The sequence below is a fragment of the Balaenoptera borealis genome, assembly GCF_965194805.1.
Source record: "Balaenoptera borealis genome assembly, chromosome: 11".
NCBI lineage: Eukaryota > Metazoa > Chordata > Mammalia > Artiodactyla > Balaenopteridae > Balaenoptera > Balaenoptera borealis.
Genome location: NC_138868.1, coordinates 43,354,483 through 43,370,682, shown reverse-complemented (window position 1 = coordinate 43,370,682; position 16,200 = coordinate 43,354,483). Strand labels below are relative to the sequence as shown.

Below are 16,200 nucleotides of genomic sequence, written 5' to 3'. Positions count from 1 at the left end.
AGGGCTCCCAAGCTGGGAGATGAAGACTGGCAACAAATGATAGAGGAGACAGTTGAAGAGGAAATCTGGGAGAGTCTATAAATAAAAAAATTATTAAAGTTGAAAGAAAGTTTTGGAAAATTACACCAAGAGCTTACAAAGATTTCTGTGGACTTTCACAAATAATCTTCATGGTGGGCTTCCCTGGTGGCGCAGTGGTTGAGAATCTGCCTGCCAATGCAGAGGATACGGGTTCGAGCCCTGGTCTGGGAAGATCCCACATGCCACGGAGCAACTGGGCCCGTGAGCCACAATTACTGAGCCTGCGCGTCTGGAGCCTGTGCTCCGCAGCGGGAGAGGCCACGATGGTGAGAGGCCCGCGCACCGCGATGAAGAATGGCCCCCACTTGCCGCAACTGGAGAAGGCCCTCACACAGAAACGAAGACCCAACACAGCCATAAAAATAAATAAATAAATAAACCCAAAGTTTAAAAAAAAAAAAAAAAAAAAAAAAAATTCACCACCACCAAAAAAAAAAAAAATAATAATAATCTTCATGGTATTAGTGTTCTAGAATTCAATTAAACAAATACTTGAAGTCTAGGTAAACAGCATTATTTCAGGCATTTCATTCCAATATATTTTAGCTCTACAAACACTCACACAAAAAACATCATACTTACTGAGATCTCTGCATTTAATAGTACTATATTCAAAAGAGATACAAAGATAGTCACATGCTTCTCTCAGTTCAGGAATAGATATGCCATCAGGACAACGGATTATTCCTGTTTTATAGTAATCCTGAAAAAAAAAAGTAAAGAATGCATAAAACATCTGGTGCACGAGGTAGGCAAAACTTATTATTAAGGTTGGGCTCGTAGAATTTTCAAAAATCTTGGTACTCTGAGGAACTGTGGAATTTTAAAGTTAGGTGGGACCTCCATTCACCTAACCACTTTTTCATTTTACCAACAGGAAAAATTTATGTCCAAATGGGTTCACTGACTCACCCAGGTATTATAAAATTATTTAACAGCAGAGGTAAGATTAGCACCCAGGTCTCCTCATTACTTATGCATCTCTTCTCTCTACTATATCATGCTAATGCATATGTATTCTCCCCCTTACAAGTTATTTGTCTACATAACTACCATGAATTTCTTAAAAATTTTTTAAGGAAGTTAAATGATATATTTTAAGTTACCTTAAATATTACCTAGAGAATTGAGCAAAATTTAAGGTTTTTAGTAAAGGACTTCAAAATCATATCCAAGTATTCAAATATATGCAAACAGAACACACAATTAGATATTCTTCTTCCAAATACTGTTCTTTGGTGTTTCCCACATTATTACAAACAATAATAGTAATTATTTCCAAAATCTACTTAAAATGCTGTTAGGGGCTGGCCCAGAGCTACAGATAAGTTACTCCATAGCTGAGTCATGGAGTAACTTATCAACTCCATTGGGGGTCAAATGGAAGTATGGGCAGCTGAAAAGGCACTTCCCCAAAAATTAAGATCTGCCTCAAGCTTCTTGAGGTTCAGAGCCACAGCAACATTATTTCTGAAGTTGTTACATGAATGGAAGCAAGACATCTTCTGGTACTTTTCAAAGTACTTGTTAGTACTGATCACTATCAACTACTTTTCCTGTCTTGTGCCTCAGGATCCTCCCTCTCCTCTTCCCACAAAACTATTTAAGGAAACCATATTTTCAGACTGTGGCATAAACTATCACACACTATAAATCAAACCTTTATCACTGATTTAAAATTATAAGTAGGGACTTGTAGTACTAATTCAAATATTCCTCAAAATAAAAAGTTAAAAAAATTTTTTTAAGTTTTAAAACAAAGATGGTAAAAAATACATTTTAGAGATGACTTTTAAATGTCCGTAAGTGTCCATTGTTAGTTATATGCAATAAAATATTAGAATTCCAGTAGCCACATTTATTCTCTGGTAGTAAAAAATTATCAACTTACTGTATTTAATAGAATTAAGGAGGGTGGAGTAATGTGACTGTAGAAATGTTACCACTAAACCCTTGAAAGAATTGCCTGTGCAGACTTAAGAGATGAATTATCCCCTATCTTATCTTTATGAAGGTTATAAAATTCATTTATTTATAGCATATTATATTTACACACCAAAAAAAGATATATTGTATTTTTTTAAAAATGCCCTGGATACTTCCATAGAGATATCCAAATAGAATTCTGCTTCCAATCCAAGTACCTAACAAGAAGGGGTCAATTGATTCAATCAATACAAATAAGAAAGAGCACTCACCAGAATAGCTCGAAACACAGTAGAGCCAATCCCCTCTGCCACCTCATACTCTCCCTTCTCATTGGGACGTGTAAAGTTATGTTCTCTGCCAGATCCAAACATCCTATGGTAGCAAATAATTGAGAAATATATCACTAAGATATTCCTTCAAAAGGGAAAACTGTTTTCATGTACAAAAGTAAAAAGGAATTATAATTTAAGCATTAAATTATGTCATTAAATTAGTTCAAGAATGTTTATCAGGGCTTCCCTGGTGGCACAGTGGTTGAGAATCTGCCTGCTAATGCAGGGGACACAGGTTCGAGCCCTGGTCTGGGAAGATCCCACATGCCACGGAGCAACTGGGCCCGTGAGCCACAACTACTGAGCCTGCGCGTCTGGAGCCTGTGCTCTGCAACGAGAGGCCGCGATAGTGAGAGGCCCGCACACCGCGATGAAGAGTGGCCCCTGCTCGCCGCAACTAGAGAAAGCCCTCGCACAGAAACAAAGACCCAACACAGCCAAAAAATAAATAAATAATTAATTTTAAAAATTAAAAAAAAAAATAAATAAATAATCAGGTACTTATTTAAAAAAAAAAAGAAAGGAAGGAAGCAGGGAGGGAGGGAGGGGGAGGAGGGGGGAGGGGAAGGAGGGGAGGGAGGGGAGGGAGGGAAAACTATGTTATCTGTGCCTTTTCCTTAAAACTACTGTCTTCAACGCAAAGTTATTCTATAAAGAAGCACATATAGTAATCTAAACTAGAAAAAAGTAAAATAAGGGTATGCAAATTAGGTTACTTTTCACAATCTTAACTATAAATGTAACAAATTTTGCACAAAATTCTTATACTTGCATTCCAGAACTGAAAAACAAGCAATCAAATGCTGGGGTAGGGAGGAATGACCCAGTTAAGAAGAGAATGAAAATTCTAAATAAATAAGTAACAAGCTCTTAATATTAACTTTTACAAAAAGAAAATACAAATGAATTTCTATTTTTTCAAGTCAGGTTGTTGGTCCTTTAACAGTAACTATTTAGAAAAGAGGTAATTTGCAAAATAGGTCCTTCAAAATGAAAAGCTGAATGCATAATGCATAACTCCCAAGAAAATTTTAAAATTGTGATTAAAGGAATTTGAACCTCTGAATTCAATGATGCCACCATTCCTAAAGTAAATATGGCTGATCTAAGTTTTCTATTCAACAATTTCCCAATTTAAATAGTTCCCTCTTTTGTTGTAACACAGAAACCTATAAAAAACCAAGCTTTTGGGCTTCCCTGGTGGCGCAGTGGTTAAGAATCCACCTGCCAAGGCAGGGGACACGGGTTCGAGCCCTGGGCCAGGAAGATCCCACATGGCACGGAGCAACAAAGCCCATGCGCCACAACTACTGAGCCCACGCGCCACAACTAATGAAGCCCGGGCGCCTAGAGTCCGTGCTCCACAACAAGAGAAGCCACCGCATGAGAAGCCCGCACACCACAACAAAGAGTAGCCCCTGCTCGCCGCAACCAGAGGAAAGCCTGCGTGCAGCAATAAAGACCCAATGCAGCCAAAATTAAAATAAATTTTAAAAAATTTAAAAAAAAAAAAAAAAAAAAGCTTTTTTATTTCAAAGTTTCCAAAAGAATGCCAACTGTTTTTTACAGTTCCCATGAATATTAATTTTCATCCTCAAAGATATGCTTTCGTCAACTGACATGAAAAGAAGCCTTCACTGATTTGGGAAAAAAAGAAGAAGAAGAGAGTCTTTCAGGAATCAAATGTCATGCAATTTTCTCAAAATACTTGAAATTTTTACAGAAGGGGAAAGCTATACTTTTCAGATCAATATGGATCACAAACACAAAAAAAATCTTTTGCATTTGTTTTGTTTTAAGAAAAATGTAGCCTATCAGCTGAAGAAAAATTTCAAATATCTACTTCTACCTTTTAACTGTGTTCCTTTACAGTTTAGGTAAAAATATAAAGTATTATCAGTGTTGAGTCATACTCCTAAGAGCTCCCATCAACAATCTTCCCTATGCTTCTAATAATACATAAAAGCCTATAGAGTTCAAGTATTTTTTTTTTCGTACAGATGTAAAGTCTAGTGCCAATGTTAAAAGGAAATATTTGTCTACTCAAAATGTAAACAGTGTCACATGCTGGCATTTATTCGGTATTCAGAAGTACTTACAAATCTCACACACACACACACACACACACACACACACACACACACACACACACAGAGGCATGCCAAATAGTTACATATGCAAGAGGTATGCCAAATAGTTACATATGCAACCTAGCAAAAAACACAAGTTTGTTTTTTTTTTACCTCATGTAAACTTTCATTTCATTTATGTGTCTCCTTCGTTTTATATTAGAATGAATAGAAAAAAGGCACTAATTTTACAACTAAAAGGTGTCTGATCCGAGTTTTGAACACTTTGAAAAATCAAGTCTATATTCTTAGACAGAAGTTCCCATAACTAGTCCATATTGTCTATATCAGTTCTAGATTGTGGTTCCCATAACTACAAACTTTATATTAATCTATTACTCCAGACTAGTACAGATTAAGAGACAATTATCTCTCCTTCATTCTACTAACTACTTGTTAATATTATTTCTTTTTTAAGTATCTACATCAAATTGGTAACTCATGCTAACTTTTCAGCTAACGAAATGCTGAAATGCTGATACCTGCTGTATTTGGAGGTTGAATTTGGGAGCCCCAAGTAAAGGAAGCATTATCACTGTTAAATTCACCTTGTTAAATACAATCTATGCTTTCAACCTGTAGAGATCTTTTAGTGTCCTGTCTTCATTTAACTAATATATTTGCTATTTCTACTGGTATAGCAAAGATTATTTGAAATAAAAACAAGTTCAAGATCTGGCTCTACCACTTTCTAGCCGGATTAACTGCAGCAAATTATTTAACCTCCAAAGCTCAGCAGGAACACTGTATTCCACCAGCGAATTACTGTAAAACTTTAAATGAAAAAAAAAAAAAACAAAGCAATGTTAAAGTGCTTTATAATTAACAATACAAAGAACAGCAATACAAACCTGCCCAACATTGTATTTGGCTGTGCAGTAAAAATGGATGGGTCTACAACAAATCTAGTGTTATCCACTATTAGTGTCACTCGTTCTGACGTTCTTACATTCCGAGCTCCTTCTTTTGCATTTTCATACACAAACACCATTTCCCCAGATGTCTTACAGCTGCCATCTGAACTCGACTGACTACTGTTTCTGCTGCTGTTCCCAGCACTGCTACTGGAACCACTTGGAGATGCTTTTTGAGGACGAGGACTGCTTGGACGAGAGGAGCTGTGATCTTTTTCACGTTCTGAAATATAGATGTTAAACAAAGTTATGCAAATTTTCTTTTTAAAAATTCGAGATTTATATATATCTTTTAAAAACTGTGATTTAGAAAAGCTGTTTTATATCACAGCATTTCTGCTTTTTTGATTTCAAATAACATTTTCACAGATCATATATGTTCATTTATTTTCTAGGAATGAAACCTAAAACATCAAATTGTTTTCTAAAAAAATTAATTTTGTAGACTTTTTAAAAAAGATGTATAGCTGACTAATGCTGACCCAGACTAAGATCAAAATTAAGGTAAATTTTATATTATTGCTCTACTTAAAAATATATAGAAACCCAAGGAGAGGAATATTCTCACAAGTCACATAAATAAGCACTGAAAGTTAGTGAAAGATTAATAACAATTTTAACTCTCCTAAACACTGAAAGTATTAACACTATTCTGAAAACACAAAGTACAAACTCTGGACTCTTACTATGTTAATAAGGAAATCCCCAAACCAGCAATTTGTCTCACAAAAGGAAGGTCCCAAAGGAAGAAAAAAAATTTCACTGCAATCATTAAGAAGTATATTTATGTTTTCAAATGACTTTTAATGTCTTAGCAAATTAAGTGGTTTTAATAGCTTATGATATACTGCTTTGTTCTCATTCTCATTTTTGAATAAAAAGCACTACTACAAGTTTTATAGGATCATATTATTAGCTATAATTTTAATAGGAAACATTGTTAAAATTCAGAAAATTTTCTTTAGTTGTTCCAATAGTCTACAAAGGGGACATTAAAACTAAGATTTTGTGATGTTTCGGGCTTCCCTGGTGGCACAGTGGTTGGGAATCTGCCTGCCAATGCAGGGGACACGGGTTCAAGCCCTGGTCTGGGAAGATCCCACATGCCGCGGAGCAACTAGGCCCGTGAGCCACAATTACTGAGCCTGCGTGTCTGGAGCCTGTGCTCCGCAACAAGAGAGGCCGCGATGGTGAGAGGCCCGCGCATCGCGATGAAGAGTGGCCCCCGCTTGCCACAACTGGAGAAAGCCCTCGCACAGAAACGAAGACCCAACACAGCCATAAATAAATAAATAAATAAAAGAAACCTTACTTTAAAAAAAAAAAAAAAAAAAAAAGATTTTGTGATGTTTCATTTAGAGGTTAGATTACTAAACTTTAAAGGTGACCTAAAAATGTACCTCCATCTCACCAGTTTCATCAGCTTTTGCCAAATTCCTCCATGACTCAAGCGACTTAGAACACTCTGTGCAGCTTTACTGGTTATATACTTAGGTCTGCTGTATCTCCAGAGATACCCTGACACCCCCTTTTATTGCCTATTTCCACAATGCTGGTAGCATCCCAAAAGTAAAATTTGCTAAAGTAATAAAATAATTTATCTCCTATTCTCTTTCCAGATACTAAACTTTGCATATAACAAACTGTCAACTCTTATTTATACTTTTGTTGGTTTTTAGCTTATCAGTATTAGTCTGACTTTTAAGACCTACTTAGATACTGAAAACGTCTCCACATAATCAGACCCTAATATAAATGATTTTGGTTTATACGAGGTAATCAGAAACTACCTCAAATAGTAAGTCGAAGTATTTAATTTGCCACTTCTGAGTGGAAAATAAAAATCAGCAAGCTCACATTGTTTATGTACCTCTACTTCAGACTACTGTTTTACAGTCACACAGTGTATTTACCTGGGGTAATAGCATTCATTTATAGTAATAAGTAGGAAGGAAGAAAAAGACCTGAGCTCAAGAAAAGAAAAAAAAAACCACTTCACACCTTCCTTTTCCTCTTCTATTTTTTTTATTAAATTTAAAATATTGTCAAAAATCAAGATGAATTACCTTATGATGTTTACTCTTTCACTTCCTAATTTTTTAATATGATTAACAAGGATTCTTATCAATAATTCACTACAAACTATTTTAAAATAAACCACTGCTATATATCTCACAAGATAAAAATCACCTGAAAAAAATTTTAAATCTACATATTACAGTTTTAAAGGCTGTTCAAATTATTTCTAAGACTGTCCCAGACTCTTAAAAGAAATTCACTTTTAAGTTTCATTTAATAAGTTGTTTTTTCACAGCAAGAACCAAGCTAAGCTAAAACAGAAGCAATGAACAGAAGTAAGAAGTTAATTTTACTCTTAAGTATTAGGCACAAATCATTGTTATTACTACATTAAAAAGGTAAATGCATTGGGAATTCCCTGGCGGTGCAGTGATTAGGACTCAACACTTTCAATGCCAGGATCAAACGGGAAACTAAGATGCCGCAAGCCTCGAGGCCAGAAAAAAAAAAAGGTAAATGCATGCTTTTAAAAACCACTGGGAAGCTTAGCTGATCTTACATACCAACATGGTGTTGTCGTGTTGGAGAAGTAACATTTCTAATACAAGGAGTGAGCTGAGATTCTGTTCTTTCGTGAGATGAATCTCGTGATCGGTCACTTGACCTTCGTCTATCTCTTGATCTCTCATGTCCCCCACTAGCACCATGTAGACTCATTTTGGTGTGCTCGACAACTCCTTTAGCAACACGTGAGGGAGCACTGATAAATTAGAAAAGAAAATTAACCATAAAAGTAGAACATGAAATCACAAATGCTTTCCCAAAAAAACCCCAATTAACATAAAGCTACTAATATTTTGAAATGCAAGAATCAAATGTTACTTCACAATTCTGAAACCTAATTTACTTTAAACTTGCAGGTTTTAAAAATTCTGGAACACTATGTCTTTAAAGATCACATACTCCAAACTCAGTCTTTTTTTAAGGATGAGAAAGCCAAAGCCCAGAATGGTTAACTGACTCTTGAGTTAGTAACAGAAGAGGTAGTGGTAGGAGTAATAGCAGCAGCAGCAGCAGAGACCACCCAGATCTCTTAAATATTACTCAAGTGTTCTTTTGATTTCTTTGATTGTAAGGGGAAAAGGGAGGCAAAGAGCACCAGCTTCTGGAACTCTGAGGTATGGGCAAAGTAACTGGTCTCCCTGACAAAATAAGTCTACATGCTAACTCCAACTCATTTTGATTTTGATTGAACCCTCTTCAAAAATTTTAAAAAGCATTTTTCTAAAAAGCTAACAGCACTATGTAAAGTTACAGAATTTAATATTTTGAAAACATCCTACATAAATTTGCCCATAAGAAGTGAATAACTGGGAATGATGATTAAAATATTCTAGTTGACAGCATTCATTCACACAATTATTTATTAAGTTATGTATGCTATGTGCACAATGCTGTGCTACATGCCAAGAAAGAAGCAGCTCCCTCAGGGAGCTTATGATTTAAGTGTAGCAGTTATATACACGGACATGCAGAAATGTAAACAATTCAAGAGCTATCCCAAATTTCAAATATAAAATGACTAAATGTCTCTCAAATATATAACTAATAAATGAGTGATAGATAATAAATGCTTTAAGTTCTCACATGAAGAAGACATCACTGTAAATCACTGGTGAATCAGGCACTAACAAATAGATAAGATTTTAAGAATCAGAATACACTGCAAGTAGGAAAACTGATAGGAACAAAAATGAGAGAGCCTGACCTAAGGCAGGTGGAAATTTACCACCTTAGCAAACAAAACACATGCTTCATACTTTAAAAATATTAAAGTGCTTTTTAGAAACAGAAGAAACAGGAATAGAAAGAACTTCATGGCTTTAGAGTAATAAAGACTTAGAATCAATTGTCCTTTAAGACTTAATTGCTCAACATGTTGAATGTTACTTAACATTTTGGAACCTTCATTTCCTCATCTGTAAGCTGTAGATTCTTTTTACTTTCTAAGTTTAATATGAGGATTAAATGAAATATAGTAAGTCAGCTGACCAGCAATGTGCCTGGTACAATAGAATCACCCATTAAATGTTAGTTTATTTAGTTATAACAGGTGAGGATATTAAAGTTCAAAATCACAAGACTTGCTCAGAGTCACAAAGAATTTAGTGGATACGCTATTAACACTGTAACCTAATCCTTTCAATTCATTCCAGTGCCCCCTCCACAATGTTACCCTGCTCTCCTTCACCAAAACCACACTAGTTAAAAACTTAATCTTGATTCAGTTTTAAATCTGAAAATGTTCCAGGATCATCTCCTCTGCTGATTTATTAACTATAACACTTTGTTTTGTTATTTTAGCGGTTTCTTTCATTATGAAAATCGCTGTCATCTCACTATAACAGACTAAAAAGACAAAAGATAAGGCTGACTTTGTAACTACTCAAAGAGTGACTTCTATGGAAATAAAGGCAACCTACCAGCTTGTATCAGTCATTTGTCTCTCATAAACCTACAGACAGAAAAAAACAAACAAACAAAACCCTCTACTCCCACCTTCCTTCTAGTGAAAAAGATCAGAGTAGGATCACATCCCTTGGAACATAATTTTTTTCTTCAAATAGAACAAATCAAAAGATCCTACTTTCAGGTTAAAAACCTTCAGCGTAGGAACAATGGAATTTCTGGCTCGTGGCCTAAAGTAGGAAAAAGAAAGGAATCCACAATAATAGAATAAGGATTATATATTGGAAAAAATAACTCCTTAAATTATTCTAGCTTCTAAGTTTTAAATGTGCTAATAGACACATTTTCTAAATATGAATCTAATTGATAATTTAACAGACAAGGTACAAACACAACTACAACTAAGGCAAATGCAGGATAAATGTTCAGCAAGGGCCAAGCAGACTGATTAATTGAAAAAGGATTTCAACTAGACATCTCTATAGCTGAAAGATTAAATGCTGCTAAGCATTCTGCTGAAATATTGGCTTCATTTCTAAACTGTTTAGATGTTAAATAAATGCAAAAGGTGTCATAATACACTCCTGTCCTTTCTTTTCATTCTCAAATGGAACGTACTCTGAATCAGACCTTCAAAATCAGATGTCATGGAAGACTAATTATGTCCTACTCTATTTAGTTAAATAATTTTAGATCAGGAAAGCACTCTAAGGGCAAAAATAATATGTGCAAACAAAAATGAGGACAAGCAAGTTCACAGGGGATAACTCTGCTTCATCTTGCATCTAAGAGAGTTTGGGATACGTGAATTGAGAACAGGTAAGGAGATGAAGAGTGCATCAGCCCCAACATCTGCTTCTAGCCAAGACAGGGAAACAAGGACTGAATTTACCTTCTTGTCTGAAACAACCCAAAAACAAAATATATGAAACAATGACAACACACAATACATTTGGAAAAGAAAGAGAGTGATCCCTGAAAGATGGAAAATAAATAAGATAAGGCCAGCAACTGCCCCAAATTACTACCTTAAGAAGAGTTTCCAGAATAAAACACAGGGAGGCAAAACCCAGGCAAAAGCTGATGGACTCTGAGTTAAGGATAGGGAGCTGAGAGGTTGGGGACAACAGGTGGCTAGAGTTCTAAGGAAAGAGTACCAGAGAGTGGAGAGCAGCACAGAGAGAAAAACCTCAGAGATCTGCAGAGCCTAGTACCAATCAACGCACACGTGAGGAAACTTGACGAGGCTGGGGAAACAACCGACTCAAAGAATTAGAGGAAACAGTGCCCAGGACTCATATAGAGGCAGGAATAGGGCCTGTTTCCCACAGTCAGGATGGAAAACCTCACAAAAGGGCAATGAAGGGAGAATCTAAAGGGTCTTGGCTCTGAAATGGGAAATAATTAGGCCTAAACTGAGCACTTTTCTAGTCATATCTAACAAATGTTAACAGCAACACCCGAAAGAATCAAATTGTTTCCAAGTAAGTAAACTGAATCCTAAAACAAAGCTCAAGAAAATTTATAGGAAAACAAAAATATCCAGCAACCAAACAAGGTAAATTCACAATGTATGGCATCCAGTTAAAAATTACGAGGTATGCAAAGAGGGAGCAAAACATAACCTATAAGGAAAAAACTCAACTAAAACCAACCCAGAACTGACACATATCTTAGAATTAGAAACAAAGACATTAAAACAGCCATTATAACCATATTCCTCCAAAAAGTTATATACAGATATAGAATATTAAAAAGATGCAAATCAGACTTCCAGAGACAAAAATGATATCTGAGATGAAAAATATACTCAATGGAATTAATGGAAGATTACACATTATAGAAGAAAAGATTCGTGAATTTGAAGACACAGCAGTAGGAAATATACAAAATGAATAAAATATTCATTATAGAAAAATAAATTGAGCATGAGTGAGCTATGGGTCAACTTTAAGTGCCCTAATACAGGTATAAATGGAGTCCATAAAAGAAGAAAGGTGAGGAAGAGAAAAATATTTGAAGAAATGTCTTGAAATGTAATTAAAACTACAAACCCACAGGTGCAACATGCACAACAAATCCCAAACACATTTTAATAAAAAATAAAACCCCAAACCAAAATGATAACCCCTGCCAACCTACACTTGTTACATCCAGTGAAAACATCTTTCAAAAATAAAAGGGAGGGACTTCCCTGGTGGCGTAGTGGTTAAGAATCTGCCTGCCAATGCAGGGGACACAGGTTTGAGCCCTGGTCCGGGAAGATCCCACATGCCACGGAGCAACTAAGCCTGTGCGCCACAACTACTGAGCCTGCGCCCTAGAGCCCACGAGCCACAACTACTGAAGCCCACGTGCCACAATTACTGAAGCCCGCTCGCCTAGAGCCCGTGCTCCACAACAAGAGAAGCCACCGCAATGAGAAGCCCGTGCACCGCAACGAAGAGTAGCCCCCGCTCGCTGCAGCCAGAGAAAGCCTGCGCGCAGCAACGAAGACCCAACACAGCCAAAATTAAATAAATAAAATAAACAAATTTATTAAAAATAAAAAAATAAATAAAAGGGAAATGCATTCTCAGATGCACAAAAAAAATATGAATGTATTCATCATGAGCAAACTTGCACTATAAGAAAATTTAAAGGACACCCTTTAGGCGGAAGAAAACAATAACACCAGTTGAAAATACAAATCTACACAAAGGAATTAAGAATACTGGAAATAGCACAAAGTTTGGAAGGAGAGAAACGGAAGTACATTATTATAAGGCTCTTATATGACACATGAAATGATTTAATATCACTTGAAGGTAAACTGTGATAAACTAAAGATGTATATTATAAGCTCTAAAGCAACCACTAAAGTACAGAAACAAAGAATTATAGCTAATAAGCCAACATAGGGGATAAAATGAAATCATAAAAAAGATACAATTAATCCAAAAGAGGGCCAAAAGAAAGGGGAAGAGGATAGGGAAACAAGAACAAATGGGACAAACAGAAAATAAATAGCAAGATGATAGACTTAACCTTAAACATATCTATAATCACATTAAATGTACATGGTCTAAGGCATGAAAGGTAGAGATTATCCCACTGGATATAAAAACCAGACCCAACTATATGCTGCCTACAAGAAGCACACTTTAAATATAAAGGTACAGGGCTTCCCTGGTGGCGCAGTGGTTAAGAATCCACCTGCCAATGCAGGGGACACGGGTTCGAGCCCTGGTCCGGGAAGATCCCACACGCCGCGGAGCAACTAAGCCCGTGCGCCACAACTACTGAGACTGCGCTCCAGAGCCCACGAGCCACAACTCCTGAAGCCTGGGTGCCTAGAGCCCATGCTCTGCAACAAGAGAAGCCACCGCAATGAGAAGCCCACGCACCGCAACGAAGAGTAGCCCCGACTCACCACAACTAGAGAAAGCCCGCGCACAGCAACAAAGACCTAACGCAGCCAAAAATAAATAAAATACATAATAATAAAAACTATAAAGGTACAAAAAGGTTCAATATAAAAGGATAAGGAAAGACAAACTATGCTAACACTAGTCAAAAGAAAGCGAGAGTGGTTATATTAATAGCAAAGTATACCTCAATGCAAAGAATATTACCAAGCATTTCATAAAAATAAAGGGGTAAATTCATTATGAGCACTTAACAATCCCCGAAGTTCTGCCTCATAACAGAGCTTCAAAATACATGAAGCAAAAACTGATCAAATTACAAGGAGAACTCCACAATTATTGTCAGAGATTTCAACATCCCTCTCGTAATAGTTAATAGAACAAGCAGACAGAAAATCAGTAAAGATGAATAAGATTTGAACAACACTATCAACTGGCTTAACCTAACTGACATTTATGGAACATTGCACCCAACAAGAGAAGAAAACTCATTCTTTTGGTATGCACACAGAACATTTATCAGGACAGACCATATTCTGTGCAATAAAACAAGTCTCAATACATTTCAAAGAATTCAATCATACAAAGTATGTTCTCTGGTTACAATGAAATTAAATTAAAATTCAATAACAGAATGATACCTGGAAAATTCCCAAATATTGGAAATTAGATAACATCTTTTTAAATAACCCAGAAAGCAAAAAAGAAATCAGAAAGGAAAAGAGAAAATTCTGAAGTGAAGCAAGTCCAGTGTATCAAAATTTGTGGAATGGCATGATATTACAGCAGTAGTTAAGAAGCAAATTATAGCTTTAAATGCCTATGATAGAAAAGAAGAAAGGTCAAAGAAAAACTCACCTCAGTTTCTGCCTTAAGAAACTAGACAAAGAGCAAATTAAACCTAAAGAAACTATAAAAAATTAATAAACATCAGAGTGGAAATCAAAATAATAGAAAACAGAAAAAGAATAGGGAAAATCAATGAAAACAAAAGCTAGTTCTTTGAAAACATCATTAAAATTGATAAAATCTCCAGGCAAACTGGGGAAAAAATTGAGAAGATACAAATTACCAATATCAGACATGAAAGAGTAGACATCACTACAAAGTTTGCATGTATTAAAACAGGGATAAAATATTATAAACAACTTTATGCAAATAAATTCATCAATTCAGAAGAAATGGACAAATTCTTAGAAAGGTATAACCTTCCAAGACTGAACCAGGAAGAAACAGAAAATATCAACAGACCAATCACAAGGAAAGAAATTGACACTGTGATTAAAAATCTTCCAACAAACAAAAGTGCAGGACCAGATGGCTTCACAGGTGAATTCTATCTAGAAGAGCTAACACCCATCCTTCTCAAACTCTTCCAAAAACTTGCAGAGGAAGGAACACTCCCAAACTCATTCTATGAGGCCACCGTCACCCTGATACCAAAACCAGACAAAGATACTACAAAAAAAGAAAATTACAGACCAATATCACTGATGAATATAGATGCAAAAGTTCTCAACAAAATACTAGCAAACAGAATGCAACAACACATTAAAAGGGTCATACACCATGATCAAGTGGGATTTATCCCAGGGATGCAAGGATTCTTCAATATACACAAATCAATCAATGTGATACACCATATTAACAAATGGAAGAATAAAAACCATATGATCATCTCAATAGATGCAGAAAAAGCTTTTGACAAAATTCAACACCCATTTATGATAAAAACTCTAGAAAGTGGGCAAAGAGGGAACCTACCTCAACATAATAAAGGCCATATATGACAAACCCACAGCAAACATTGTTCTCAATGGTGAAAAACTGAAAGCATTTTGTCTAAGATCAGGAACAAGACAAGGATGTCCACTCTCACCACTATTATTCAACATAGTTTTGGAAGTCCTAGCCACGGCAATCAGAGAAGAAAAAGAAATAAAAGGAATACAAATTGGAAAAGAAGAAGTAAAACTGTCACTGTTTGCAGATGACATGATACTATACATAGAGAATCCTAAAGATGCCACCAGAAAACTACTGGAGCTAATCTATGAATTTGGTAAAGTTGCAGGATACAAAGTTAATGCACAGAAATCTCTTGCATTCCTATACACTAATGATGAAAAATCTGACAGAGAAATTAAGGAAAAACTCCCATTTACCATTGCAACAAAAAGAATAAAACATCTAGGAATAAACCTACCTAGGGAGACAAAAGACCTGTACACAGAAAACTAAAAGACACTGATGAAAAAAATTAAAGATGATACCAACAGATGGCGACATATACCATGTTCTTGGATTGGAAGAATCAATTTTGTGAAAATGACTATACTACCCAAAGCAATCTACAGATTCAATGCAATCCCTATCAAATTACCAATGGCATTTTTTACAGAACTAGAACAAAAAATCTTAAAATTAGTATGGAGACACAAAAGACCCCGAATAGCCAAAGCAGTCTTGAGGGGAAAAAACGGAGCTTGAGGAATCAGGCTCCCTGACTTCAGACTATACCACAAAGCTACAGTAATCAAGACACTATAGTACTGGCACAAAAACAGAAATATAGATCAATGGAACAGGACAGAAAGCCCAGAGATAAAACCAAGCACCTATGGTCAACTCATCTATGACAAAGGAGGCAAGGATACACAATGGAGAAAAGACAGTCTCTTCAATAAGTGGTGCTGGGAAAACTGGACAGCTACATGTAAAAGAATGAAATTAGAACACTCCTTAACACCATACACAAAAATAAACTCAAAATGGATTAGAGACCTAAATTTAAGACTGGACACTATAAAACTCTTAGAGGAAAACATAGGAAGAACACTCTTGGACATAAATCACAGCAAGATCTTTTTTGATCCACCTCCTAGAGTAATGGAAATAAAAACAAAAATAAACAAATGGG

The 16,200-nt window shown here is 35.8% G+C and overlaps 1 protein-coding gene across 11 annotated transcripts in view; it reads right to left on the bottom strand.

The window, feature by feature from the left end:
• BTBD10 (BTB domain containing 10) overlaps nucleotides 1–16,200 on the bottom strand; it is a 78,824-nt gene that overhangs the window by 16,339 nt on the left and 46,285 nt on the right. For 7 of the 11 annotated variants that reach the window (XM_082341584.1, XM_082341589.1, XM_082341588.1 and 4 more), the window contains 4 exons: nucleotides 7,968–8,164; nucleotides 5,323–5,608; nucleotides 2,280–2,382; nucleotides 664–784 (listed from right to left, as the gene is read on the bottom strand). In XM_082341584.1, coding sequence (XP_082197710.1) covers nucleotides 664–784; nucleotides 2,280–2,382; nucleotides 5,323–5,608; nucleotides 7,968–8,164 — 707 coding nt within the window. The remainder of the gene's footprint in view (nucleotides 1–663; nucleotides 785–2,279; nucleotides 2,383–5,322; nucleotides 5,609–7,967; nucleotides 8,165–16,200) is intronic. The other 4 variants (XM_082341594.1, XM_082341593.1, XM_082341592.1 and 1 more) reach the window with 1 other exon arrangement.